The sequence below is a fragment of the Symphalangus syndactylus genome, chromosome 7, assembly GCF_028878055.3.
Source record: "Symphalangus syndactylus isolate Jambi chromosome 7, NHGRI_mSymSyn1-v2.1_pri, whole genome shotgun sequence".
NCBI lineage: Eukaryota > Metazoa > Chordata > Mammalia > Primates > Hylobatidae > Symphalangus > Symphalangus syndactylus.
In genome coordinates, this window is record NC_072429.2 from 99,672,306 (window position 1) to 99,699,160 (window position 26,855).

At 42.9% G+C, this 26,855-nt stretch overlaps 1 protein-coding gene across 6 annotated transcripts in view; it reads right to left on the minus strand.

Moving 5' to 3' along the window:
• Positions 1-20,781, minus strand: part of YWHAZ (tyrosine 3-monooxygenase/tryptophan 5-monooxygenase activation protein zeta) — a 34,447-nt gene extending 13,666 nt beyond the window's left edge. Inside the window, exons 1-3 of one of the 6 annotated variants that reach the window (XM_063643493.1) lie at positions 20,683-20,774; positions 20,253-20,460; positions 16,015-16,319 (exon numbers count right to left, since the gene is read on the minus strand). In XM_063643493.1, coding sequence (XP_063499563.1) covers positions 16,015-16,308 — 294 coding nt within the window. In that variant the 5' untranslated portion in view covers positions 16,309-16,319; positions 20,253-20,460; positions 20,683-20,774. Of the gene's footprint in view, positions 1-16,014; positions 16,320-17,821; positions 17,874-18,593; positions 18,721-18,863; positions 18,897-19,336; positions 19,486-20,252; positions 20,461-20,682 lie in introns of those variants that run through there. The other 5 variants (XM_055286923.2, XM_055286922.1, XM_063643496.1 and 2 more) reach the window with 5 other exon arrangements.
• Positions 20,782-26,855: the final 6,074 nt, after the last annotated feature.

Below are 26,855 nucleotides of genomic sequence, written 5' to 3' on the forward strand. Positions count from 1 at the left end.
AGTGCTGCCATCCTTTTGGAAGGTAAAAGTCTAGTGTCAACCACATTAGACTTCAAGTACTGTTTGTACTGCAGTAACTGATCTTAACCCACCCACTCACCCACCCAGAAACCACCTTAGCTCTGAACTCCCTCTTATGTGAAATAATTTCCTAATATTTAAATAATATTACCTTATTTCTCCCAATCATGGTACATATGTACTATCTCTATAAATAGGTACATTTTCTAGGAAGAAACCCTAAACGGTAACAATACTTCAAAAATTTATGCCTTAAAAGTTTGTCTCAAGACACTTTTATAGTCATAAAAAAGTAGAAAACTAAGATCATGGTGGTAATAATTATTTTCCAAAGTTCTCATTTTTGCTCCAAAGCTTCAATTTTATCTCTGTCAAAAATATCATTTTCCCTTAAAGAAATTGAGAGGCTCAATTCATTTAGGATATCTGTCGAATACCTAAGTCTGAATACCCACAGCTTATCTGCCTGCAGTTTTTTCAACAAAAAAGTGTCCCATAAAAAAAGAAGAGCAGCTAGTTTATCTCACAATTCAAATAACTACAAGTGTTTTCCTTAGAGACAACCACTGGACTTCCCATTTTGCCTCACTGAAAGATGTCTATTTAAGGGCTATTAATACAATAATGTTTCAGATTCAAGGACGTTAAAAAAAAAAAGTCTTTTTTCTTTTTAAAAAACAGTGAGTGCATAATGGTAAAGAAATACAATAATCACTAGTACAGTATAGTACCACTGCCTTGATTAGTGATAAGGAACCAGTAAGTTAGAGCTACCTTTGGGTTTGCACCAGTGCTAAATGTCAACAAAGTGATAAGAATCAGCATTAACAGTATTTGCCATGAAAATAGTTGTGACCTGGCTGGGCGCGGTGGCTCACGCCTGTAACCCCAGCACTTTGGGAGGCCAAGGTGGGTGGATCACGAGGTCAGGAGCTCAAGACCAGCCTGGCCAAGATGGTGAAAGCCCGTCTCTACTACAAATACAAAAATTAGCTGGGCATAGTGGTGTGCGCCTATAATCCCAGCTACTCAGGAGGCTGAGGCAGAAGAATCGCTTGAACCTGGGAGGCGGATGTTGCAGTGAGCCGAGATTGTGCCACTACACTCCAGCCTGGGTAACAGAGCGAGACTCCGTCTCAAAAAAAAAAAAAAGAAAATAGTTGTGACTTTTGTGACTTAACTAACAGACACCTCCCCAAAGGACTCCCAGTGGTCGGCATATCACTTTAACAACTGTTGATTTAAAGTAACCTCTGCTATGTTGTACACCTTAAATACATGTGTTTTTTTGCCAACTGTACCTCAATAAAGCTGGAAAAATAAAATGAAAAGAACCTGTGCTAAAACCTTTCCATACCTAGCTCTAATGCTATGTTCTCCCTAAAGCTAATTCTTCAAAGCTATTCAGCTTCATCTACATTGTCTGTACAGATAGTGTGTAGTGTAGAGCTTTTTAACTGAAGAGAAAAAAGGGCAATATCCTAATTTCTGTCAATAAAGGACTAACGGCCAGGTGTGGTGGCTTATACCTTTAATCACAATCACTTTGGAAGGCTGAGCTGGGAGGATTGCTGGAAGCCAAGAGTTAGTGACCAGCCTAAGCAACACAGCAAGACCCCGTCTCTACTAAAAATAATTTAAAAACTTAGCCTAGTGTGGCCAGGTGCGGTGGCTAACACTTGGAATCCCAGCACTTTGGGAGGCCGAGGTGGGCGGATCACTTGAGGTCCAGGAGTTCAAAACCAGCTTGGCCATCATGGTGAAACCCCATCTCTACTAAAAATACAAAAAATGAGCTGGGCATGGTGGTGCACACCTGTAATCCCAGCTACTTGGGAGGCTTAGGCAGGAGAATCACTTGAACCCGGGAGGCAGAGGTTGCAGTGAGCCGAGATCGTGCCAAGGCACTCCAGCCTGGGCGACAAAACTAGACTCTGTCTCAAAAAAAAAAAAAAAAAAAAAAAAAATTTAGCCTAGTGTAGTGTGCACTTGCACTCCCAGCTACTCCAAAGGCTGAGGTGGGAGGATCACTTGAGCACAGGACGTCATGGCTGCAGTGAGTGCACCACTGCACTCCAGTGTGGGGGACAGAGGGAGACTCTTTTTTTTTTTTTTTTTTAAAGGGGGGTCTGGCTAAGTAAGTTGCTACATACCCAAATAATAGAGTACTATACAGACATTAAGAGTGAGGAGGTACGGGCTGGTTGTGGTGGCTCACGCCTGTAATCCCACACTTTAGGAGGCCAAGGTGGGTGGATCACCTGAGGTCAGGAGTTCAAGACCAACCTGGCTAACATGGCGAAACCCCGTCTCTACTAAAAATACAAAAATTAGCTGGGTGTGGTGGCAGGCGCCTGTAATCCCAGCTACTCAGGAGGCTGAGACAGGAGAATCACTTGAACCCAGGAGGTGGAGGTTGTGCCATTTGCACTCCAACCTGGGCGATAGGGCGAGACTCTGTCTCCAAAAAAAAAAAAAAAAAGAGTAAGGAGGTACCTGTCAATATGAAGCATAAGATATATATCAAAGTGTGAGTAGGGGTAAAATTTACAAAACTAAGTATATGATCCTTATTCTTCAAGGACACAATTGTTTACTTTGCACATAAATTCCCAGGATACACAAAGGACTAACAGAGATTACCTCCAAGAAGGCAGGATGAGGTTACAGCAGCTTTATTTTTTCCCTCTACATGCTATGCTTTTAACACCTAAATTCTTATATGGAGCAAGTACAATTTAAAATAAAGATTACCAGCCTGGGTGACACCCCGTCTCCACTGGAAAAAAAAAAAAAAGTTGGATGTGGTGGCACACGACTGTAATCCCAGCTACTTGGGAGGCTGAGGCAGAATTGCTTGAATGAACCCGGGAGGCAGAGGTTGCAGTGAGCCGAGATTGTGCCACTGCACTCCAATGAGTGAGACTCCATCTCAAATAAAACAATTATGGTTTTGCACCTTTAACTTTTCATACGCATACATACTCAACCCACCTATAGGCTCTAAATTAAAGGCACGTTCTACACATTTTAAGCACTCAAAAATATTAAATTCCCTGACTGAATAATATACGCCTAACTTTAATAGCTTCATTTAAACATTTTAAAACTATCTTGGAGGATATTTTAATAGCTCAACATCCTAAAAACTATTTTTCAGAAAGTCTTCATCATCAAGAGTGTATTACCTTACCAAATTCCTAGTTAAGACAAAACCTGATAGAAACTGAGGTTGACACTACATTCGATAATGAATATTCTGCTGTAAGAGACAAAACAATGTTCTACTTCTCTGAAAACCTAAGAAATTGCTCATTTAAAATAACAAGTGAGTGCTGAACTAAACACATATATTCAGAAACAGCAGTAAAGGGGCAGGCTAAGCACCTCCTAATATGGATAAGCTCCAGGTTTCTATGTAATGAACAAAAAAGAACCTAAGAAAAATCCTGCAGAGAGAACTGGAAGAGAGTGTGACGTTGCAAGGCAGAGTCAACTTGCTAAAAAGTCAAGGGTCCTAGATTATGGTACTAATTCTGCTAACTAAGAGGCAAGACAAGCATTTCAAATACAAAACTATGACCAGCCTCCTCCTCACCTTAATCTTGTGTTTCACTACAGCATTAATTTCAAAATCTCCCTTCCAATGCCAGGAAATCTCTAACATAATGAATTTCCCACTCCACCACTATTCCTTACATTTCTTTAAATTCAAGATCACTTTTTTTTCTTAAAAAGGAATCAGAGAATTTATAGACTAAGGGTCCTTAGACCAAACCCCAAAATTATGAACAAGAACTCAATCATTAAGTATCTGTACATTTACCTCAGCCCTGAAGAATAGCCACCCTGCCACTATACACTCAAACCACCGTGCTATGTGCTGAGATTTGGGCTTGCCAACTAGAACACAAGAAGCCAACTAATGAAAATAAATTCGAAAAAAAAATTACAAGTTACAGAGCTGGGATCGTATTTTCCCCTTTGAAGAAGCAACCTATTCAGCATAAACACAGCTTATTTAAAAAGCACTTTGGCAAAATAATTTAGTCTGTAACCTTTGACAAAGTAATCATAATCTTAAGGCATATACCTTAAAAAAGATTCAATGGGTATTTTGCACCATGGGGTGTGTTTTCAGAAGTCCTAACAGCACAATGCACTATCTAAATATAATTGGTTAAGTAACAGGACAACACCACGTGCCTCCTAATATAATGCACTGAGGAGGACACCGTATCACTTCCAGGAATTCTCACCAAAAACTTGCAACCTAAATTTAATTAATCATGAAGAATCACCAGACAGGCCGGGCATGGTGGCTCACTCCTTGGGAGGCTAAGGCGGCCAGATCACTTGATGTCAGGAGTTTGAGATCAGCCTGGCCAACATGGTGAAACCCCACCTCTACTAAAAATATAAAAATTAGCCAGGCGTGGTGGCGAGTGCCTGTAATTCCAGCTACTGGGGAGGCTGAGGCAGGTGAATCGCTTGAACCTGGGAGGCGGAGGTTGCAAAGTGAGCCAGGATAGCGTGCCACTAAAGTCCAGCCTGGGGGACAGAGTGAGACTCCATCTCAAAACAAACAAACAAAAAGTATCACCAGACAAATCAAAACTGAGAGACATTCTACAAAATAACCAGCCAGTACTCTTGAAAAAAGTGCCAAAATCATTAGAAGCAAAGACCAAAAAAAGACTGATCCGCATTAAAGGAGAGTAAGGAGACATGTAAGCAAAATGCCAAGTGTAATTCTGGATGGAATTCTGGAGCAGAAATAGGAAATTACAGTAAAACAATTTGCTAAATTTAATTAAGATTATAGGTTACATAATAGTTTATCATTTATTTTAATCATTTTCTTGATTTTAATAATTATACTGTAGTTATTAACATTTGGACAATCTGGCAAAATATATGAAAAACTCTTCATATTTTTCCAACCTCTTTCTAAATCTGAAATTATTTCAAAATGAGAAGTTAACACATTTTAAAGAAGTCCCTTTTAATTGTCTTTATTTCTGAAAGATACCCTTTTTCATACCCTTTTTAAGCTCTTTTTTTTTTTTTCTTTCAAATTTCCTTATGTGGCTGATACTACTTTTGTACTTAAGACAGAAATGGTACAAAAACAATGATACATTTGTAAAGAAAAATATGTGGTGTGGAGAGAAAGTTCTCATCTTGTCTTAAAAGAGTATTTTCACCAACTGGTCCTAGTATTAAATTTAATTCGCACAAAGATAATTAGACATTAAGTGTCATTAGCAAATAGCAAATCCCCCCAGAATATCAAAGCAAAACAATCAACCTCTAATGAGACATTTATGAATTGAAATTTGGGAACACAGCTGGGCTAACTTTGACATGACTTCACCAAATATGTGAGAGAAAGACCAAGCCTCCATAACCCATTTTTCTGTTTTAGATTGTACTGTCATGGCTCTCTTCCAAGACAAAAAACAAAGAGAGAGACATTAGGACACAGACATGCCTGCTTTCATACAAAGCATACACACACCAGAAGTTAAAAGGTTGAGGTAGCAAGTAACTGAGGCACAAGAGCCCTCAAAAGTGATTCTCAGTAAGTACACCACCCTAAATATAGTCTAAAACAAAAATCGGCCGGGTGCAGTGATTCATGCCGGTAATCCCAGCACTTTGGGAGGCCAAGGCGGGCGGACGACCTGAGGTCAGGAGTTCGAGACCAGCTTGACCAACATGGAGAAACCCCGTCTCTACTAAAAATACAGAATTAGCTGGGCATGGTGGCGCATGCCTGTAATCCCCGCTATCCAGGAAGCTGAGGCAGGAGAATCACTTGAACCCAGGAGGCAGAGGTTGTGGTGTGCCAAGATCGTGCCATTGTACTCCAGCCTGGCCAACAAGTCAAACTCCATCTCAAACAACAAAAAAAACCCCACTGTTTTTAATGAAATTAAAGCCATTTATTTTGTTATTCTGACAACTCCTCATCTCCCCCTACAAACCAAGTATCTTGATAGCAGATTAAATGTCATGTTTCAATCTACAATAAGGTGATACTACATTAAGGGACTACAAATATGAATGCTTACTGTATGACCTCATGTAAATAGCTGAACCCCTGAGCTGCAGTGTCTTGATAAAAAGGCTAGATCAGATGTCCCTTCAACCCTAAAATTCAATGACTCAATGAAATTTTTGTATATTTAAACATATTTCTATAAATCTATAAATTATATAAAACTCCCACTTTATATTATTCAATTTAAAAACTCACAAAAATACCCCACAAATGTCATTTTAATAACATCCTCATTAACAGGAAATTTAATTCCAACTCTTCAGCATAGTGTAGTTCAAATTTCTAGTCTTGTACAATTCTCTTGTGCAGAGATAATTTTCCTATAATTTTTATTCTGTAGAGCCACTGGGCCTTGTATAATTCCTAGATCTCTTAAAATTTTAAAAAGAAATCATGCAAGAAGCCCGTAATCTGTCACACATTAGGGGCCCATAGATTTGGAAATTAATCTCTTACTCCCCCTTGTGGCCGGAGTGGCTTCCATTCTTTGATTTGCAATTTCCTCACTTGCTTTCAACGAACCAATTAGAAAAGTGCTCCACCAGAAATGCTAATGATTAGGAGGTGTCAAGAACTAATTTATTAAGTCTTTTAGACATTTTGAATTTAAATTCTTACCTTTCTATGCAATGTGGCCTAACAGAATAAGATTTTAAGCTGTGAACATATGTTCTATAAATAAGGTCATCTATAAGCAGGCTTGTGCCCAATCACTTAACGCATTTTCCATTAATCGATGGCAAATCTGCACTTTTAATCAACAAGAAATCTGGCAAAGCAAAAGTATATTATCCCTGATGTTCAAGAACTGTTAAAGCCAGCCGAAAACTTTATTATTAAATATAATTCCTGTTAAAAGAGTAGCTGCTCCCTGATATTTACCCCAAAACAAAAGATACCTATACTAAACAATGCTGATAGAAAGCCCGGTCTGTTCTGTTCTACAACTTTTTTTTAATCAACTGGGTGAAAGGGCTAGCAGGAAGCAAGAATAAAAACTGCCAAATTAAATCAGGTTCAGAGAATTGTCTCCCTCCAAATCATGAATGCTAGCAAAATAATCCTAGAAGGAATCAGTGTTTTAAGAACATCTAAGGCTGGGCGCGATGGCTCACACCTGTAATCCCACTTTGAGAGGCCGAGGCGGGTGGATCATCTGAGGTCAGCAGTTCAAGACCAGCCTTACCAACATGGAGAAACCCCGTCTCTACTAAAAATACAAAAATTAGCTGGGCATGGTGGTGCATGCCTGTTAATCTCAGCTACTTGGGAGGCTGAGGCAGGGGAATCGCTTGAACCCAGGAGACGGAGGATGTGGTGAGCCAAGATCACGCCATTGCATTCCAGCCTGGGCAACAAGAGTGAAACTCCATCTCAAAAAATAAAAAAAAAGAAAAAAAAAAGAAACATCTGAAAACAAATTTTGAAATGTTATTCCTAAAGATTAAAAGTGAAATACTAGGCTGGGTGCAGTGGCTCATGCCTGTAATCTCAGCACTTTGGGAGGCCGAGGCAGGCGGATCACAAGGTTAGGAGATCAAGACCAATCTGGCTAACACGGTGAAACCCTGTCTCTACTAAAAAAACACCAAAAAATTAGCCGGGCGTGGTGGTGGCCACCAGTAGTCCCAGCTACTAGGGAGGCTGAGACAGGAGAATGGCATGAACCTGGGAGGCGGAGCTTGCAGTGAGCCAAGATTGCGCCACTGCACTCCAGCCTGGGGGACAGAGCGAGACTCCGTCTCGAAAAAAAAAAAAAAGTGAAATACTAACAAGTATCAAAAAGAACTTAATGAGTAGTTAAGTATAAACTTAAAAATTATTGACACTCACTGAAGGCTTTCCCCTCTTCTCCCCTCCCCCAGAATCTAGGCCTGTGCTGAAGTTTCTCACAAACCAAGGCCCAATTTACCAGTATTTCCCCCACAATGCTTTTTGTTGTTGGTGGTGGTGGTAGTTAAAACACCCCATTTTTCATAGGGCTTTTTAGCTTGTACGTGCACACTATGTATTATGGATAAACTACATAGGGGGACTATATTTTATCAGCCCCTTTTCAAAAAAGGCTAAAGACCAGCTTTTCTATGTTCAATGAATTTGCAGTACTTTTCCCTCTTTGATTTATATTATTTGTGCATGTCTATTTCCCTCTCCAGACTGAATAGCAGGGGCTTTTACATTTATTTTTGTAATAGCACAGGGCTATTACAAAATAGCAAGTTGTCAAATATTAAATAAAAAATTTCAGCTTTCTAAAGTTCTCTTAAATTTAATCCAAAATTTATAAATCAAACCACAATAAAGTGGTATCACAGAGGTACAAAAGGTAAAGCAGTATATTTGCTATTTAACACCACCACAGGGGTGTGTTAATTCAACAATTTCCCCAAAACATCCTAGAGGTAGATAGTATTATTCCCATTTTGAAGATGTGGAAACAGAGTCACAGAGAAATGCGGTAAAACTTGCCCTAAATCACACAATGAATCAGAAATTCAAAGTCTGCATGGCTCATGCTAAGTTTTACCACCTCTCTTAAAGTAAGGTAGTATACACTTTAGTATCCTTTATTTTTAGAAATGTCACACAGGGATATGCTTAAAGTTTTATCTCTGCTCCAATTAAAGAAAAAGAGCCTGATGATAGTCCTCCACTAGATGGCAACAATCAAAGGGCAACTGGGAAGGAAAAGTCGTTACTCTTACAAAAAGCAGATTGCTTGAGTTGTCTTATTTCCAAACATCTTCCAAACACAATGCTAAAAGACTCATCAAATTGTTGAATTGAGAACTTGCCTGTTCTAGGCAAGAACTACAGCTTGCCTATATAATACTACCTTCAACTGTCAATTCCACAGAATCACATTTAAGTAAGTATTTTGCATAATATTTTCATCAAGTGTCTCTTGGTTGAATGTGGTCCAAGTATGTCATTCTAAACTGGACAATGTTTATTACGTTTAAGGAGCAAAAAAATTATAAGCTGAGTGTTCATAAGTCTTCGATCAACAAATAGGTCTTTCTCAGAAAAGCATTTGTAATTTATCACTGAGATGAGAAACATTCCACATACCACTGGGTTCCTTGGTATTAATGCTAATTTTTAAAAACTCTAGATCCCAAAAATTGTTGCAAGTTAGAAATTAACTACCACTAAAAAACATTTCTAGGCCGGGTATGGTGGCTCACGCCTGTAATCCCAGCACTTTGGGAGGCCGAGGTGGGTGGATCACCTGAGGTCAGGAGTCCAAGACCAGCCCAGCCAACATGGCGAAACCTCATCTCTACTAAAAATACAAAAATTAGCCGGGCATGGTGGTGGGCGCCTGTAGTCCCAGCTACCTAGGAGGCTGAGGAGGGAGAATCGCTTGAACCCGGAAGGTGGAGGCTGCAGTGAGGCGAGATCATGCCACTGCACTCCAGCCTGGGCGACCAGGTGAGACTGCCGTCTCAGAAAAAAACAAACAAAAAACGACAAAAAACAAAAAACATCTCTAACTTCACAACTCATTTAACGATTCAAATAAAATACTAATACAACAAAAACTGGGCAGTCCCTGTAAATTTAATGCAATAATCTTTCTTAGATTTTAAAATTCAACACATGCATACAGGCCAACCCATTAAGCAAATCTTACATTGGTCCGCTTAACTTTATAGATTAATACTTGGCTGAAACTATCCTTATATTCTTTTACCTGTTGTTACCACTGTAAGCACATTTTTATTTGTGGGAGAAAGGAAGGTTCACAACAAATCCTGTCAAAAGAAATCGGCAAGAGCTTACATGCTGAAACTTTTTAATAACCTATCCAATGTAAACAAAAGGGCAGGTGTCACACAAAATGATCTTACTGATATCAAGTCAGCTATATTCATCCACACGGCTTTGGTGTCTGAATGGCAATAGAAAAAAAAACTAGTGAAATCTGCCAATATGTAAAACTCTATCCTACACTACACTACTACTTCTATCACATTACACCTTACCAGAAAACAAAACTAAATCAATGACAACTGCTATTGCACAGTAACTTTCACAGATACAAGCTTCTCATAATTACAGGGAATTACTGACTAGAGAACAAGTGAATGATCAGTTACATAGAAATACGCATAATAAAAAAGAGAACTGCTGATATGGTGGCCAAGCACACCGTTCTTCCCACACCAAAATTTAAATTTGTGCCATCTAAATATCAAAGCATATATTCCTTCAGTGTACTTTACAAATACACAAATGTTTTCTAGGAGAAAAGAACAGAGCCAATCTTCTGATGCTGAAAGACAGATAATCAAGATTAAAATAAGTCCTAAATCGAGTAATGAAGCAGAAACCCTCAGGCCATAAAGATGGTAATTAGCAATGGTTTTTATCAGTGATAGTGAGACTACCAAACAAAAGCTAAAAGCCTCTTGCAGGGAATTCTGGCAAGGATCAAGCAAATAGACGGAATGAAATCAGCGTTTTAGAAAGATTAGAATAAGAAATACATGCAACATAGAACTGAAAAAGGAAAAATAAGAGTAACGAGTCCAAGTGAATGACCACAAGCAGCAGTAAAAAGATGTTTATAATTTAGCTTTTGTCCATTAAAAGCACATCAAGTTTATCCTTACAGTATCATTTTCCTATTTGGCAATGTGCACTTTTCCGAGTATAATCCTGGGAACTATACAATTCAGCATGAATGTAAAAGATAGGGAACCAACGATATGGGAAACATCAACAGCTTGTAATCTGAAAATTAAGTCAAAGTTGAGTCCAACATGTCGTGTGATTAAGTCTAGAAAACATGCTAAAATTGGGTAGTTATAAAGGACAGGCAGTTTCAAAAGGAAGAGGAACGCTGGCTTTGAGTATACTGAAACTGACAGCAGTTCTAAGTCCCCTAAAACCCTGAGCAGTGTTTATTCTCTATGTAGAACTGTCAAGAGTAAAGCAAAAGCTATGGGAACTAGGATGAAATCACAATAGGGAACCAGGAATTCTACAAAAAACTCTAAGAAACATTATTAGAATTTCAATAAACTATACGCTAACTTTTAAAACTTACTTGATATCAGAACACCCATCATTTTGACTTAAAAATTCTCTCTCTCACACACACGCACTTCAATATAAATATGCCAAGAGTAACTTATTTTGGAATCAAAAATTTGAGAAATTAATCCAAAAGTCCGATGACATTTAATTCAGTATTATAAAGGCAGCTAGTTTCTCTTCCCATCAAACAGCAAAGACCTCTACCTTTCCATTCCCTTGCCTTTATTTTCATCATTTCCACTTCATATAACCTCAGACTTTTTGTATTTGTACAAAATATGTCATTGGGTGTGGCACTTTACATTAAAAAAAACTGAACTTTATTACCAAAGACACTGTCCAGGCCGGGCGTGGTGGCTCACGCCTGTAATCCCAGCACTTTGGGAGGCTGAGGCAGGTGGATCACGAGGTCAGGAGACTGAGACCATCTTGGCTAACATGGTGAAACCCCAACTCTACTAAAAATATAGTAAAATTAGCTGGGCATGGTGGCGGGCACCTGTAGTCCCAGCTACTCGGGAGGCTGAGGCAGGAGAATGGTGTGAGCCCGGGAGGCAGAGCTTGCACTGAGCTGAGATCGTTCCACTGCACTCCAGCCTGGGCGTCAGAGCAAGACTCCGTCTCAAAAAAAAAAAGACAAAAAAAAGACACTGTCCAATTTTTTCCTTCCTGGGACCACAGAACTTGAATTATTTATACTTTGAAACATACCAAAACCATGAAGACATGTAAATATACAGTATATCTTAATAAAATAAAATAGTAACAATAGATATAACCCTACAGAGTTCTTTGGAGAAGCCCTTATTCCAATGAGCTGTCTAGTGATTTTCATCTTAAAAACTAACTCTACATGGCAGTTTTTAAAGCCCAAGGCACATAATAATACATTCAGACTAAAAGGGACCCAAAGCTGCTTGCTTTCTTATCTTATTTCTGTTTAATGGTAGTTCTGTGGGCTGGAGATAAAAATCAGTGCCCCATAACCACAACTTAAAATTGCCCTGAGCAAATAAAAATGTAGAGCAGCAATAAAATAGAACTCAGTCAAATTAACAGAATCACTATTAAGATTACTCAACTGCAGTTGCCAGCTGTTACAAATGTTAGACACACAATTTTACATTGCTTCCTCTTGTAGACCTCCTATAAAGTCATTCTCTGCCTACAGCAGTGGATTTTAGATTTTAAAATGAAATACTTGAAAATCTGATGGTTGGCATGTACCTTCTGCCCCAGAAAAATACACAATTTTAAAGGCTTCTTCAATCTTCTAAATTCCATTCATGGACTGTAAGTTAAGAGACCACTGCACTATTATAGGCAGGCTCACACTTTTAAATAGAACTGAAAAGCTAAGATAAACAGGACACAGAAGGTAGTCAAGGTGCTTTACCTGACTCTCATTCCCCACAACCCTGTGGGATGAGTATTTTTCCTATTTAATTGAGCTTAGTTTTCTCAGAGGGACTGAGTGATTTCCTCAGGCCATGAATCTATTAAATGGTAAAACTAGTTTGACTCAGTATCTTGAGCTCTATTATTCACCTCGACATACTTCTTTTGAGTTTGAAACAGGCTTCCTAGGCTGTATTTCCTTGGTATTGATTTCATCATGTACAAGATAAAAACTACGCAATTTTTGGGTCCATCTTTCAGGTTTAAAGAGGTACTAGTGTTGAGTCCCTCCCCAACTACCAAGAGATCTTTTGTCTAAGCATCTGGCAGGAAAGGCAGATTGCACTAGTTCACATATTGCAGTTTCAAATTAACACATGGAAGAGAAGAGCCCCAAGTTCTTTTACATAATGAAAAGTCCACATTGTGAATAACATGCCAGTGACCACTTCCCACGGTAACGCTCTATTAACTCTTGCAATATGCAACATGGTCCAAGCTCTGGTTCCTTATTAAATGGTTAAACAATTGATAAATACATGTAACCAGAATGGGTTACTGAAGAGCTCTTCAGAAAAACTCAGAACTTTGGAGATTAGCTGCTTTTTGTAGGAAGAAAGTTTATTCTCATAGCTATTATAAAATAGGTGCTCAATATAAAAAATCTGGTTATCACTAATGCCACAAGCCAATACCATTAATTCTGCAAAAAGATTACCTGCTGATTTTTCTCAAATTAAAAAAATATATATATCAAAGCCCAGAAAAGGCTGGAGTAATAAAAAATTATAATTGATTTATCATGTAAGATCTTAAAAATATAATTTAAAATATTTTTACTAATCATTAAGTAATAATGATTCAAAAACTTTCTCTAGTAGAAATATCAGTTCTGCTACATTTTATTCTTCCATTTCACAGAAAGGGGAGAAGGAATTTTATGCAACATGTTTCCAGAGTCGATGTGACCTATTTGAAAAAGATGGTAGGAAAAAGAAGCCTATTATCTGTAAATATCAAATTTTCCCAAGCAGAAAAAGAAAAAGCTAGGGAAATTTTGCAGTGCTGCTGACCTAATTCTAACCTCTTTTTCAAAAGAAGCCTTTTTGCTTGTTTAACAAATATTTGAGCATCTACTACACGTTGAGTATGCAAAGATCACTAAGTCTTACTCTTGAAAAGACCAAGGCTGGAAGCAAAAGCTTGTTTAGAATTCTCTTCAAAGCCATTTGTAAAGAATTAAACTCTCATTTATCCAAACTTTCAAATGTAAATACCATTTAGACTTTTTGAGAAGCCAGTGCTATTCTGGAGGGTAACAATGTGGGTAGGGACCAGAATGAACCTCCTTAATAATCATAACAAGAAGAAGCTATTTATATTAAGAGATTATCTTGTTATCCTCATCTACTGGTTCTATGTCAAAAAATTTTCTTGATAAGGAAACTAAAGGGAAGCATAGTCGAAACTGCTATAAGTTGGGCTGGACGTGGTGGCTCACTCCTGTAATCCCAGCACTTTCGGAGGCCAAGGTGAGTGGATCACCTGAGGTCAAGATTTAGACCTGACCTGGTCACCAGCCTGGCTGACAAGGTGAAACCCCATCTTTACTAAAAGTACAAAAATTAGCTGGGCGTGATGGTGCACGCCCAGTAATCCCAGCTACTCGAGAGGTCAAGGCAGAAGAATTGCTTGAACAGGGGAGGCAGAGGTTGCAGTGAGCTGAGATGGTGCCACTGCACTCCAGCCTGGGTGACAAGAGCAAAACTCAGTCTCAAACAAACACACACACACACACACACACACACACACACAAAAACAAACCTGCTACAAGTCTTTTCCTTGGAAAAGACTCACAATGACAGGAACTTTTATACTTTGTATATGGAAAACATGCACATACCTACCTAGTATTGCAAATAAGCGTGTTAGTAAAAGGTAAATGTTACATTCCTTTTCATTCCTAAAATTGGCTTTCGCCTTAAGGGAAATGTTAACGTGTAACACACCCTTTGAAGCCAAAATAAAAACTTTCTGATCAGATCTAATAACTGGGGAAAACACACCAGACTGAACAAAACTGAATTACATATACACAGGTATTAGTAAGGTGAGCAGGAAAAAAAAAATCCAATACATTATTTATTATAGAAAAAAATCACATTTTCAAAATTTAAATATTCTTATTACCTTAGCAAAATCACAAAATAGGCATTTGTCACTTGGCCTCAATAAAAGCAAGATATTCCTTTTTTCAACTTAGATACAAATAATAGCTACCATTCTAAAAGTTTCAATACGCAAAGAACAAAAAAATGCCCCAAGACAGATGCCTCATTGAGTTTGTGATTGTGAACCCAAATAACCATGTTTAAAAAATCACTATTCTTTAAAAAGACAGTGTCAAGTAAATATCATTTGAGAAAATTACAGTTTAGGAACTGATACTATTCCATTAGTAAATACAAATGTAAAGAAATCATAGTACCATCACAACTTTAACAAAAACCCCCAACCTACAACCACATCAGACATTATCCTATTGCTCATTATAGTACTTCTTCCATAAAGAAGGTTCATATACTAAGTAACATCTGGATTTCCATACTGAGTCCCAGATTCAGTAATCTGTCCAGAAAAATCGAGATGCTGCCCCTCTTTGTATATCAGAGACCTGCCATACTGGTTAAGTGTAACCATTTAGTAAAACCACTTTAAATATTATTCCCAAAACTGCCAACTTGGTTGGATTTTCTTTTAGTTTATCTTCAAATTTAAACTATTCTTGATCAAAAAGCCCTACTTTATATGACAGATTAAAATTAACCAAAATGTAGTTTAATTCTTTTAAGCGCAGTGCTTCAACATAGAAGTACTGAATATTTAAAATACTCGATTCAAACTGGAAAATCAAGCTTGAGTTGTTCATAACCTTTCATCATGGTTGTGAGTGTTCAAAATTTACCTTCAAGAATTCAATGCAGGAAGAGGTTTCATAGTTGTGACGCCAGAGTTTTCTGCATGGCTGACTCATTACATTAACATTATAGCGGCTAATCCTGAGAAGAGTACTATTTCTACAATGAGTATCCTATTACATCTCTCTTACATAAAGTATGTAAAATTCCTTTATCCATAGATGTACATTTAAGATAACCAGCTATAGAGCTACTACAAATATTCTAACCATAAGTAAAACAGTAATACTATTAGTTTATCTTTTCAATTAATATAAAATACAATACTAAAGTCTGTTATTTTTAACAAAACTGAACTGTTTCATAATCACTGTTGCAATTATTTTACATATACGTATCTAATTGTCTTAATATCTTTTTAGTCATGACACCATGAAGACTTTTAAATTTGGAACACACAATGTTTAGAAGGAAAAGAAAAACCAAAGAAAAAGTTAAGAGTAATGTAACTGATACTCATAGGGACCCTACAGTATAATGAAGCCAGACTGAATTGATTCTCACCAGTACATCATTGCAGATATCTCTTAGCTCCGTCTCAATTTTCTCTCTGTATTCTCGAGCCATCTGCTGTTTTTTCTCAGCACCTTCCGTCTTTTGTTCAATACTTGAGACGACCCTCCAAGATGACCTACGGGCTCCTACAACATTTTTATAAGCAACTGAGAGAAGATTCCTCTCCTCATTGGATAATTCAGCTCCTTGCTCAGTTACAGACTTCATGCAGGCTGCCATGTCATCATATCGCTCAGCCTGCTCGGCCAGTTTGGCCTTCTGAACCAGCTCATTTTTATCCATGACTGGATGTTCTGCAGGGGGGAAAAAAGGAGTATTTAAAATTTTTCCCATCAGAATAAACAGACTCAAAATTATACCTGTGGTAAACTGAGTTTTTTAAACCTGAAACCTAACTGCCTGTGGAAGACTGTTCACATGAGGAATTAAAATGCAGCCTCACAAAAGGACAGTCGGAAAAGGAAAAAAAATTTAGCATACTCAGCATCAGAGGTAAACTTACAGCCATTAACACATCAGTGTAGCAAAACTAAAATTTGTTCAGAAGATCCAAATTTCACATAAGGTCAAAATTACTTCCAAAAGCTGCCTCAAAAACTACCCCTAATCTTACCTGACCAAAATCTCAACTCATTTCCAATACCACTCAGTGATCCAAAATTAAGCAGCTTTTCTTCCTTTAGTAAAAGCATTGTTTACAGATAACATCTGGATTTCTATCGTATTTCCAGAATCATAACTCATATCAGTTTAATGTAACTCATGTCTTTTTACTTTAATAATACTCTTGTCAAGAGTGATTACATTTTAGTTTTAGTGTTACCCCTACCCAAACCTACTAGATCTCTGCAACATTTGCCAGCCAATAATAGCATAACAATTTGGGGGATGAATGATCAAACTGTTTGTTTTCAGATATTTTGAGTATAAATCCACCACAAAGGATCAATATCTGACCCTAATGCCTCAACTCTTTATCTTGTTATATGTCCACATGCTTTAAAAATATCCACAAGTCATGGCACTTCAACTCTTTTTGTGAGTACTAGAATATATCACAATGGAAGTACTTAATTTACAAGTGTTTCCAATGTCATTCGCTCCAGCTGAAATGCAGAAGTGCTGCATTTTGCTTCTAGCCGTCATAATGTAATTGGATGTTATCACTCAAGCTGTCCTTCACCATGACTACCCATCTAATTCTCTTTCTCTCGCATTTTAGTTTCCTGGACCTTTTCAATTTACCTCAGCTACATTTTTCTGGAAAGATACCCTTTTGCAAGTTGCCAAACAGCACAAAGATACTAATCCACAGTGACACCACAGAATAAATGACTTTAGAGGAAAATACACACCCTGAATGAAGTGCACTTTTAAACTAGAAGGTGAACGGAAGAGTCCACCTTGGGAACTGACTCCCGTAATCATCTTTTACCTTTCCAGGGAAATCCCACAATACTTTTTAACCAAATGAGAGAACAGGTCCCCACATTTTAAACAAATAATTAGCCACTTTGGATGCAAGGTACTGGCTCAATACGTAAACTATTTAACCTTTATGACAGCATTATTTTCCTCAGGTCTCTAAATTACTGATTTTTCCCTTAGAATCTCAGAAACGCTCTCTGGTTAATTCTGCTTTTAACGAAAAATCATTTAGGCCAGTACAAAGGATTCTCTCCCCAATCACTTCGGTACAAGAGGAAGTGGATAAGGTTTCTCACACAGTAACGAGTGCTCCAAGGCCTCGCCTCTACACTGCGGGCAGGACTCACCGCACCCATTTAACCCTTACCTGACTTGAGACGTCGGGTACGGCGAAACGAAAACGGGCAGACCCGGACTTTAAAGTGCAAATCCTCCGGTCCGCGTATCCGCAACCACCCCCCTCCAGGCTCCGCCCAAGTCGGAGCCTCGGCTCAAGTCCCCGACTCTCCTCCTTTGTCATGGCGGATCTGTGTCAGGGAGCCCAACCTACTGCAGAGTGTTAATTCCTCCCCCCGACCGGAGCCAGAGGGAGGAGCAGCCGGCGCCCCCGCCCAAGACGTGGGGATGGGGGGGAGCGAAGCCGCCCGACCCCGGGGCAGAGACGCCACAGCAGCCCGCAGAAGCGGAACCACTACCAGCCCCGCCGCGGACACACCCCGCTCTCCCACCCAGCGCCTTCCCCGCCACCGATCAGCGCCGGTGCCCGTGTACAGCGTCTCTAAGGGACCGACAGCTGCAGGTGGGGGAGGGGACGAGAGCCACACCCAGCCGAAGGGGCCACCAGCGGCTATGCTCAGGCTCACCCGCCACCAAAGCAGGATATGCGTCCCTAAACCGAGCGCAGGGACCCTCCAGTTCTAGTCCATCACGCACGGGAGCCGACCGCGGGCTCCCCACCCCGCTCTACCCCTACCTGGACTTGCAGCCCCCATCCACACCTCCCCCGCCCGTTCACAAGGAGCAAAAAAAAGTCAGACCCATCCCCCACCCCCGCCAGGAAAATTCAAGTCCTTCCTCCCACCGCGGAGCCCAGAAAATTCAACTCTAGGTCCCAGGCGAACCCCACCCCAAAACCTCACCCCGCAGTGGGCTCCCCTCGCGCCGACGCGCGGCCTCGCCCCGGTCTACCTGGCGGGCGCCGCCGCGCCGGGCCTGGGCTCCAGCCCGCTCTCGGCCAGGCCTTTCCCTCGCGCCTGGGTCCCCGAGGCCCCCGGCCCCTCCCCGCCGCGCCGCCGCCTCCCGGGGTGGGGGAGGGCCGGGTCCAGTAGCCGCAGCGCCCAGCGCGGAGGCTGCGCGAGGGGGAGGGGAAGGAGGGGGCGGCCGAGGGAGAGAGGAGGGGGCGGCCTCACCTGCGCCACTGCGATGCCCGCCGCCGCCGCAGCCGAGTCATTATCTCGGGCGGAAGCGAGAAGGGCGGCGAGGGAGGGGGTGGAAGCCCGCAGAGACAAGGGTGGGGACGGATCGCGGCCGGCGGCGCCCCGGCCATGCCTCGTCCACCTTCGGGAGCCGGCGACAGGGGGATCCCCGGGGATCTCGCGTGTGGGCGCCCTCCCCACCCCCGGGGGCAGGACGGGGGAGTGAGCACCGATCGGCGCCGGGGCGTCGATGCGGAAGCAAGGAGCCGAAGGCGGCCGCTAGCCTCCCGCCCGAGCCCAGCGGAAGAGGAGCCGCCGCCCGTGTCCGCTGAGGAGACTCCGCCTCAGCCCGGCGCCGCCACCGCGGGGCGAGTGGGTATGAGGGGACGGAACGAGGACGGCTACCACGCGTTCGGAAGGCTGGCCTGTGACAGGAAGCGAGGCGCGGCGGCGGCCGGGTTCCTCACCTGTGTCCGAAGTGGGTGGTGGCGGCGGACGGACAGGGGCTCAGCAGTCTCTGGGCGGCGGCGGCAGCAACGGCGAGGCTGAGACTCTGTCCCTGGATCTCGCTGCTCACAGGCTACAGCGGCTCCGCAGACACGGGGTTTCCTCCAATCACCAGCCCCGGCAGCAGGGGCACCACACGCACGATGACGTCAAACGCTGCTATGGCAACCGTTGATTGGTGCCCACAGCGATCCGGGCCCCGCGCAACCGCCGCTCCCCAGCGCTCGTCCTGCCCGCCCGCGCTGGAGGGCGAGCGGAGGCGCGCGCGTTCTCGCCCGCAGCCGCCACTCCTCCCCACCTCGCTCGGCTCCCAGCTCGTCTACGCTTGTCCCGAGTGCACCTAGGGCAGGAGGCTGCTTTTTTCCTTTTCCTCCCCAACGCAAATCCCCCACTCCTCACCTTCCCCTTGGGTACCCGACGCCCTCTCTCTCCCTCTCCCCTGCAGCCTCCGCCGGCCCACTCTTCCTCTCAGCCTGCGGGAAGGCGCTCTCTCCCTACCCCCACCTTAGCTTTCGCTCAGCCCGTCAGCGCTTGCCCCAGTCACTCCCTCTGGAAGGGGCTCCCGTTCAGCAACATCCGGGACCTTTCACATCCCCCCACCCCTCCCCGAGGCCCGCCCCGCCCTCCGTGCTTCGCGGTAGTAACTGCCCCAGGGCCGTCCCCGGGCAGGATGACGAGGGTGGCTCCGCGGCTCCGGCACTGTGATCAGGACTTGCGGGGTGGGGGCCCTGGGGCGGGGGCAGGGTGCGGTCGCACGGCAAGGGAGGGTTGTGTGTGGTGCCCTCCCCCCCGCCCTGCCCGCCGCTCCTCTTCCCCGGCTGGGCCGATCGGGGCGCGCGGCCCCTCCCGGCCTCCCTCCCGCCGCCGCGGCTTTACCTGCTGGCACGGGGGAAGCGGCCCTAGACCTTTTATGGCTCGGAAACGGGAGTGAGGCGTCCAGCCCCTGAGTGTGGCTGAGTGATGGGGAGGCGTTCCAATCGAGAGCTCGGGATCTGCGCTCGGTGACTGCGCGATGGGACAATGGGTGGGCGTCGAGGTGGGGGCGAGGTGGGCCGGGCCGGGCGGAGCCGGCGGGAGGTGAGGCCTGGAAGGAGGCGCGGCCGCTTTAGGGAAGCCAGAGTTCCGAGGGGAAAAGACAACCTTCTCCGGCGGAGGGCTGGAGCTGGTCCTGTCAGCCTTGACCCGGAGACAGGCAGTCAGGCGTGACCGCACGGACCCGTTTCTCGTAGGCTAGGTTTTCCTACCCAAATAAAGCTTTCACGTGAAGACCTCATACTGCAGTGATTTAACACATGACGATCATTACCTTTTTATCTCCTAGAAGCAAGGTTTGAGGGACGTCGTAGTCCCCAGGGTTCCAGCTGGCGGTGGGAGTGGGCCACAAGCCGGGTGATGAGCCGGGACGCGAGCCCGGAAGAAGGGGAAGAAGAAGGGCGGAAATTGCAGGTGCTTGAACCAGTAGGGCCTCCGCCCAGTTGACTTCAGGAAGTTCAGAGAGAAACATTCACAGTGTGAATGATCTCTGCCCCTTCCCTCTTTAAATGTATTCGGGCTAAGAAAATATTAGTGCTTGGATGACCTGGAAAACCACTTGCAACAGTCATGGAGAGTGTACGGTTAGCAATGAGAGAGCTTGGAACTCTTCATTTTACCTTTGTGTAAACTCCCCATTGATTCTTCCAACGTCGTCTGTTGAGCTGACCAAAGAGCCTCCGTTTAGTCTCATGTTCTCTACAGAATTTAGTTTCTCAGTAGTAGACACGAAATGATTTGAGTCCTCGCTCTTCCAGTACATTGTCCTTCCTACATAATACAGTGGACCACAAGGCTGCTCTACAAATTACTTTTTGCCTGACATGACAGCAGGCATTTAGATAGTACAGACCAGAAAGAGAGTTTCCAGTGACCAGTTCTATTTTAGTGGGTTTTTTGTTGTTGTTTTCCACAAGTTGCCAAATCACAGACTCATGGTAGGTTAAATGGATGAACAAATTGGAGTTTTATTTCTGAGATGTTAGGGTCAACTAGCTTTTACTCTCAAGTAAATTCTTTTAGGGCGTGACTCACTTAAAATGACTAATATTTCGAAAGCTATTTTTTTTTTACAGTTCTTTCCAGTTTTGTAGTAGGCACCAGAAATTTGAAAAAGGATACTAAGTTAAACGTTTTTTTTAAATGGAAATTGATGTTTCTTTAATGTCTCAAATATATGTCTATGTAGAGTATATGCCTTTTGTTTTAGAGGAAGTTAAGGGGTTTCTCCGTATAAATGTGGATTTCAGGAAACAGCTAAGTTAGGCTTTTGCCTCATGCTTTAATAGCAAGGCATTTTTTAGTGCAACAATAGGCACTGTTAGGTTTTACATACTCAAGTCAACGTGTCTGCACAATAAAGATATAATGAAGCTGCAAGAAAGGAACGAGATGTTATGAAAGCCCTGAGGAAAAGATCTTTTAAGAAATAAGGAATAACCTATGGCATACAGAGCAGAATAAATAGAACCTATGAACCCTGGGAATGTTGCTGGAGACTTTCACTAATACCCTGACCTGTATTTTCTTCAATGTGCAACTCTGACCTCACTCAAGTTGGTTAACTTCTATGTGCTTTGATAGCCACGGCAATAAAATACTGGCAACAAAAACGCTTAACTCATCAGGTGATGCTGAGGATTAAACGAATATACACATACGTATATTTCTTACACAGAGTAACCTAGCTATTATTCATTTGTAAATGGATATATCTGATTGATATCTTTAGTGTTCAAAGGATTGTAAAGATAAAATGAAACTATTTTCTTTTTGATTTTTAGGAAACTTCAGTAGCAGAAAGAAACCACATTTTTTAAGTATCTTTTAGAAGTAGAAATGCCTGTTTGTGTTTCTCAGTGCTAATGAGACATGAGTGATGAGAGTGAATATTGATTCATTCCTCTACATGGGACTGCAATGATCTCTTCAGAGCTATACATCAATATATAATGCTATACATTAAAATGAGAAAAAGGCCAGGCACAGTGGTTCATTCTCGTTATCTCAGCACTTTGGGAGGCAGGCAGATGGCTCCAGTCCAGAGGTTCAAGACCAGCCTGGGCAACATGGCAAGACCCCTTCTCTACAAAAAATACAAAAAGTAGCTGGGCATGGTGGCATGTGCCTGCGGTCCCAGCTACTGGGGAGGCTGAGGTGGGAGGATCATTTGAGCCCAGAAGGGAGAGGCTGCAGTTAGCTGTGATTGTGCCACTACACTACAGCCTGGGCAACAAAGCGAGACCCTGTCTCAAAAATGAAACACTAAAATGGGAAAAGAGTTTAAGTGAATTAGCACAAGTCCACCACTCCAACTGGGAAAACATCTCCAAGGATGGACTCTATTGATGATGTGGCAGTTATATGATATTTTAAGTGTAATCACAATTCTGTCAGGCTGTAATTTCACTTCACCGTGTTTTATTTGGAGAAATCCAACATATTGCAGAAGGTTTTGCAGCAGAACAGGGACTAAATCTTGGTTTGTCATTCAGAACTGTGTGACCTTAGGTTTCTGAAGTGGACATACTAATTTCTAATCCCATTAGGTTGTTGCAATGATTTCATGAGAAAGTAAGGAAAGGGCTACCTACATGTAGTACACCAGATCATGTATCTCTGTTGTTGAAATAATCTGCAGTTAGTGGCAGAGACAAGCTAGCTATTTACCAAACCCATTTTTCTCCTCTTGCTGCCCCAGTTGGACTCCATTGCCCATTCTCCTTTGCAATTACATGTGGCCATGTTACTGAGTGGTAGCTAATGGGGTATGACCGCAGGCATGTGCTCCACTTGCAGGCCTGGCCCATAAAAATCTCCCTGTTTGAATGTTCATTCCAGCCCTGTTTTTCCAGCTGAATGGAGAGGATTCCCAGGCCTTAGAGGAAAGTGAGGTCATAAAATGAAGACAGCCTGGGTCCCTGGAAGCCTATGAAAGCCTGCCCCAATCATTTTGGAGTTTACTGAGGGATAACTTCTATTTTTAGGCCACCGCAATTGAGGGTTTATCTGTTAAAACAGCACTGTAATATCTGTGAAAGTAATTGGCAAATCTAAAATACGGGAAAGATTGTTTTTAAATGAAAGAAAAGGGGAAGAAAAATGAGAGTAAGGAAAGGGAAACTCATCTTTTGATAAAAGGCAGTTGAAAGAAATACAGGCCAAGTGCAGTGGCTCACGCTTGTAATCCCAGGTCTTTCAGAGGCTGAGGTGGATGGATCACTTGAGCCCAGGAGTTGGAGATCAGCCTGGGCAACATGGTGAAACCCCGTCAATATAAAAAATACACAAAATTAGCTGGGTGTATGTGCCTGTAAATCCAGCTACTTGGGGTGCTGAGGCGGGAGGATCAATCACTTGAGCCTGGGAGGTCAAGGCTGTGGTGAGCTGTGATCGCACCACTGCACTCCAGCCTCAGTGACAGACTGACACCGTCTCAAAAAGAAAAAGTAAAGAAAAATATTAAGTATTCTCATCTATTCTGTTGACTTCTAGAATTGTGTGCGGCACTGGTGGGTTCTTGGTCTCACTGACTTCAAGAATGAAGCCACGGACCCTCGCTGTTACAGTTCTTAAAGGCAGCACAACTGGAGTTGCTCATTCTGATGTTCGGATGTGTTTAGAGTTTCCTCCTTCTGGTGGGTTCGTGGTCTCAATGGCTTCAGGAGTGAAGCTGCAGACCTTCGCGGTGAGTGTTACAGCTCATAAAGGCAGTGTGGACCCAAAGAGTGAACAGTAGCAAAGACCGAAAGAACACAGCTTCCGTGTAAAAGAGGACTGAAGCAGATTGCCACTGTGGGCTCGGGCAGCCTGCTTTTATTCTCTTATCTGGCCCCACCCACATCCTGCTGACTGATCCATTTTACAGAGAGCTGATTGGTCTGTTTTACAGAGAGCTGATTGGTCTGTTTTGACAGGGTGCTGATTGGTGCGTTTACAATTCCTGAGCTAGACACAAACGTTCTTCACATCCCCACTAGATTAGCTAGATACAGAGTGTTGATTGGTGCATTCACAAACCCTGAGCTAGACACAGGGTGCTGATTGGTGTGTTTACAAACCTTGAGCTAGATACAGAGTGCCGATTGGTGTATTTACAATCCCTTAGCTAGACATAAAGATTCTCCAAGTCCCCACCAGACTCAGGAGCCCAGCTGGCTTCACTCAGTAGATCCCGCACCGGGGCGGCGGGTGGAGCTGCCTGCCAGTCCCACTCTGCACACCCGCACTCCTCAGCCCTTGGGCGGTCGATGGGACTGGGCGCTGCGGAGCAGGGAGTGGTGCTCAGTGGGGTGGGGGAGGCTCAGGCATCGCGGGCTGCATGTCCTGAGCCCTGCCCCGCGGGGAGGCAGGTAAGGCCTGGTGAGAAATCGAGCACAGCAGCTGCTGGCCCAGGTGCTAAGCCCCTCACTGCCCGGGGCTTGCAGGCCAGCCGGCCGCTCTGAGTGCGGGGCCCGCCGAGCCCATGCCCACCCGGAACTCGCAATGGCCCACAAACACCGTGTGCAGCCCTGGTTCCCGCCCGGGCCTCTCCCTCCACACCTCCCCTCAAGCTGAGGGAGCCAACTCTGGCCTCGGCCAGCCCAGGAAAGGGCTCCTACAGTGCAGCGGCGGGCTGAAGGGCTCCTCAAGTGCGGCCAGAGTGGGCACCAAGGCCGGGGAGACGCCGAGAGTGAGCAAGGGCTGTGAGGGCTGCCAGCACACTGTCACCTCTCAGAATGACCTTAGAAAAGTAATATTTCCTCACTTAATTCTAAATACATTTAATAGTCTCACTACTTACTTTACTTTTTACTTTATTTGTTACCATCTTCTACTACGTTGCCTTGTTTTTCTTAAAAAAAAAAAAAAAGTGTTTTAAACCCATATCTATTAACTCGATTCCTACATTGCAGACTCTAGCCCTGTGTTCTATGGTACTTTGGTGACAGACTGGGTTTTTTTGAATCCTGCTTTTAAAAAACAAGAAAGCCATGCTGTGGGAGGATTGCTTGAACCCAGGAGTTCTGGGCTATTGTGTGCTATGCCAATTGGGTGTCTGCACTACGTTTAGCATCAACATGACAACCTCCTGGGAGCGGAGGACCTCCAGGTTGCCTAAGGAGGAGTGAACTTGTGCAGGTCAGAAGTGGGACAGATTCAAACTCCTGTGCTAATTCTTAGTGGGATCGCGCCTATGTATAGCCACACTGCATTCCAGCCTGGGCAACATAGTGAAACCCTGTCTCTTTTTTTTTTTTTTTTTTTTTTTTTTTCCAGAACGGAGTCTCACTCTGTCGCCCAGGCTGGAGTGCAGTGGCGCGATCTCAGCTCACTGCAACCTCTGCCTCCCGGGTTCATGCCACTCTCCTGCCTCAGCCTCCTGAGTAGCTGGGACTACAGGTGCCCGCCACCACACCCAGCTAATTTTTTGTGTTTTTAATAGAGACAGGGTTTCACCGTGTTAGCCAGGATGGTCTCAATCTCCTGACCTCGTGATCCACCTGCCTCGGCCTCCCAAAGTGCTGGAATTACAGGCGTGAGGCACCGTGCCTGGCCAAGACCCTGTCTCTTTAGAAAAAAAAAAGAAAAGGAAAGAAAGAAAGCCATGCTGACTGTGAGGTCTCATTTCATACATGTCATGAAGCACTTAATGTGGACTCACTGGTCAGAGATCATGCTAGTCACTGGTGATAAAGTTGGATAAGTCATGGACCTTCCCTAAAGGAGCTCACAGTCTAGGGGCAGGGACGCACTAAATACAGTTACAGTGCAGCACCGTGAGGTAAGGGCTAATGGAGGTAAGCAAATTATGCTTTAAGAAATCTGAGCTATGAGTACCAACTATCCATGGAGAGTTTAAGGTTCCCTACAAAAACTCATTCATCTTACAAATTACTGATGTGGTTATCACCAGAGTCAATTTTGCTTTCTTCACTGCATGTTACATTTTGCAGTTAAATTTTTAGTTTCCTTACATCCTTACCATATAGGTCACTCTTTGATAGATACCATATGTCCTCACACCTTGTTAAGATCACAAACAGACATTTTCTAAAGTTTTCTTATTTTCCTGTAATCATTTTCAGATACCCGCTTTTCCTTAGACTCTTCAGATGGTGTCCTATTTCCTTGTACTCCAGAATTTTTGGTAGCTGTTATTTGTGGTGGTGATTGTTTTTCTGTTATATGTCAATGAGGGAAATTTCCAGTCTCCAAGTTGGCCAACCAACAGATAAAATTTCCTCTGCTTCTCTTTAACGTTCTCTTGAAAACCGATCTAAAGTTGTAGGAGGGTGCAAGTACATACTTTCTTGCCCAAATTCTGGAATCCAGCTGACATTTACATTTTTCGCCTGTTGAGTGGACGCCATGACAAGATCTTCCCCTGACCCAATTGTCCAGTTGTCTGCAGTGAGGGGAATTTATGTTGTCAAGAATCAGAAGCTATCTGTGGTTCTTTAATCA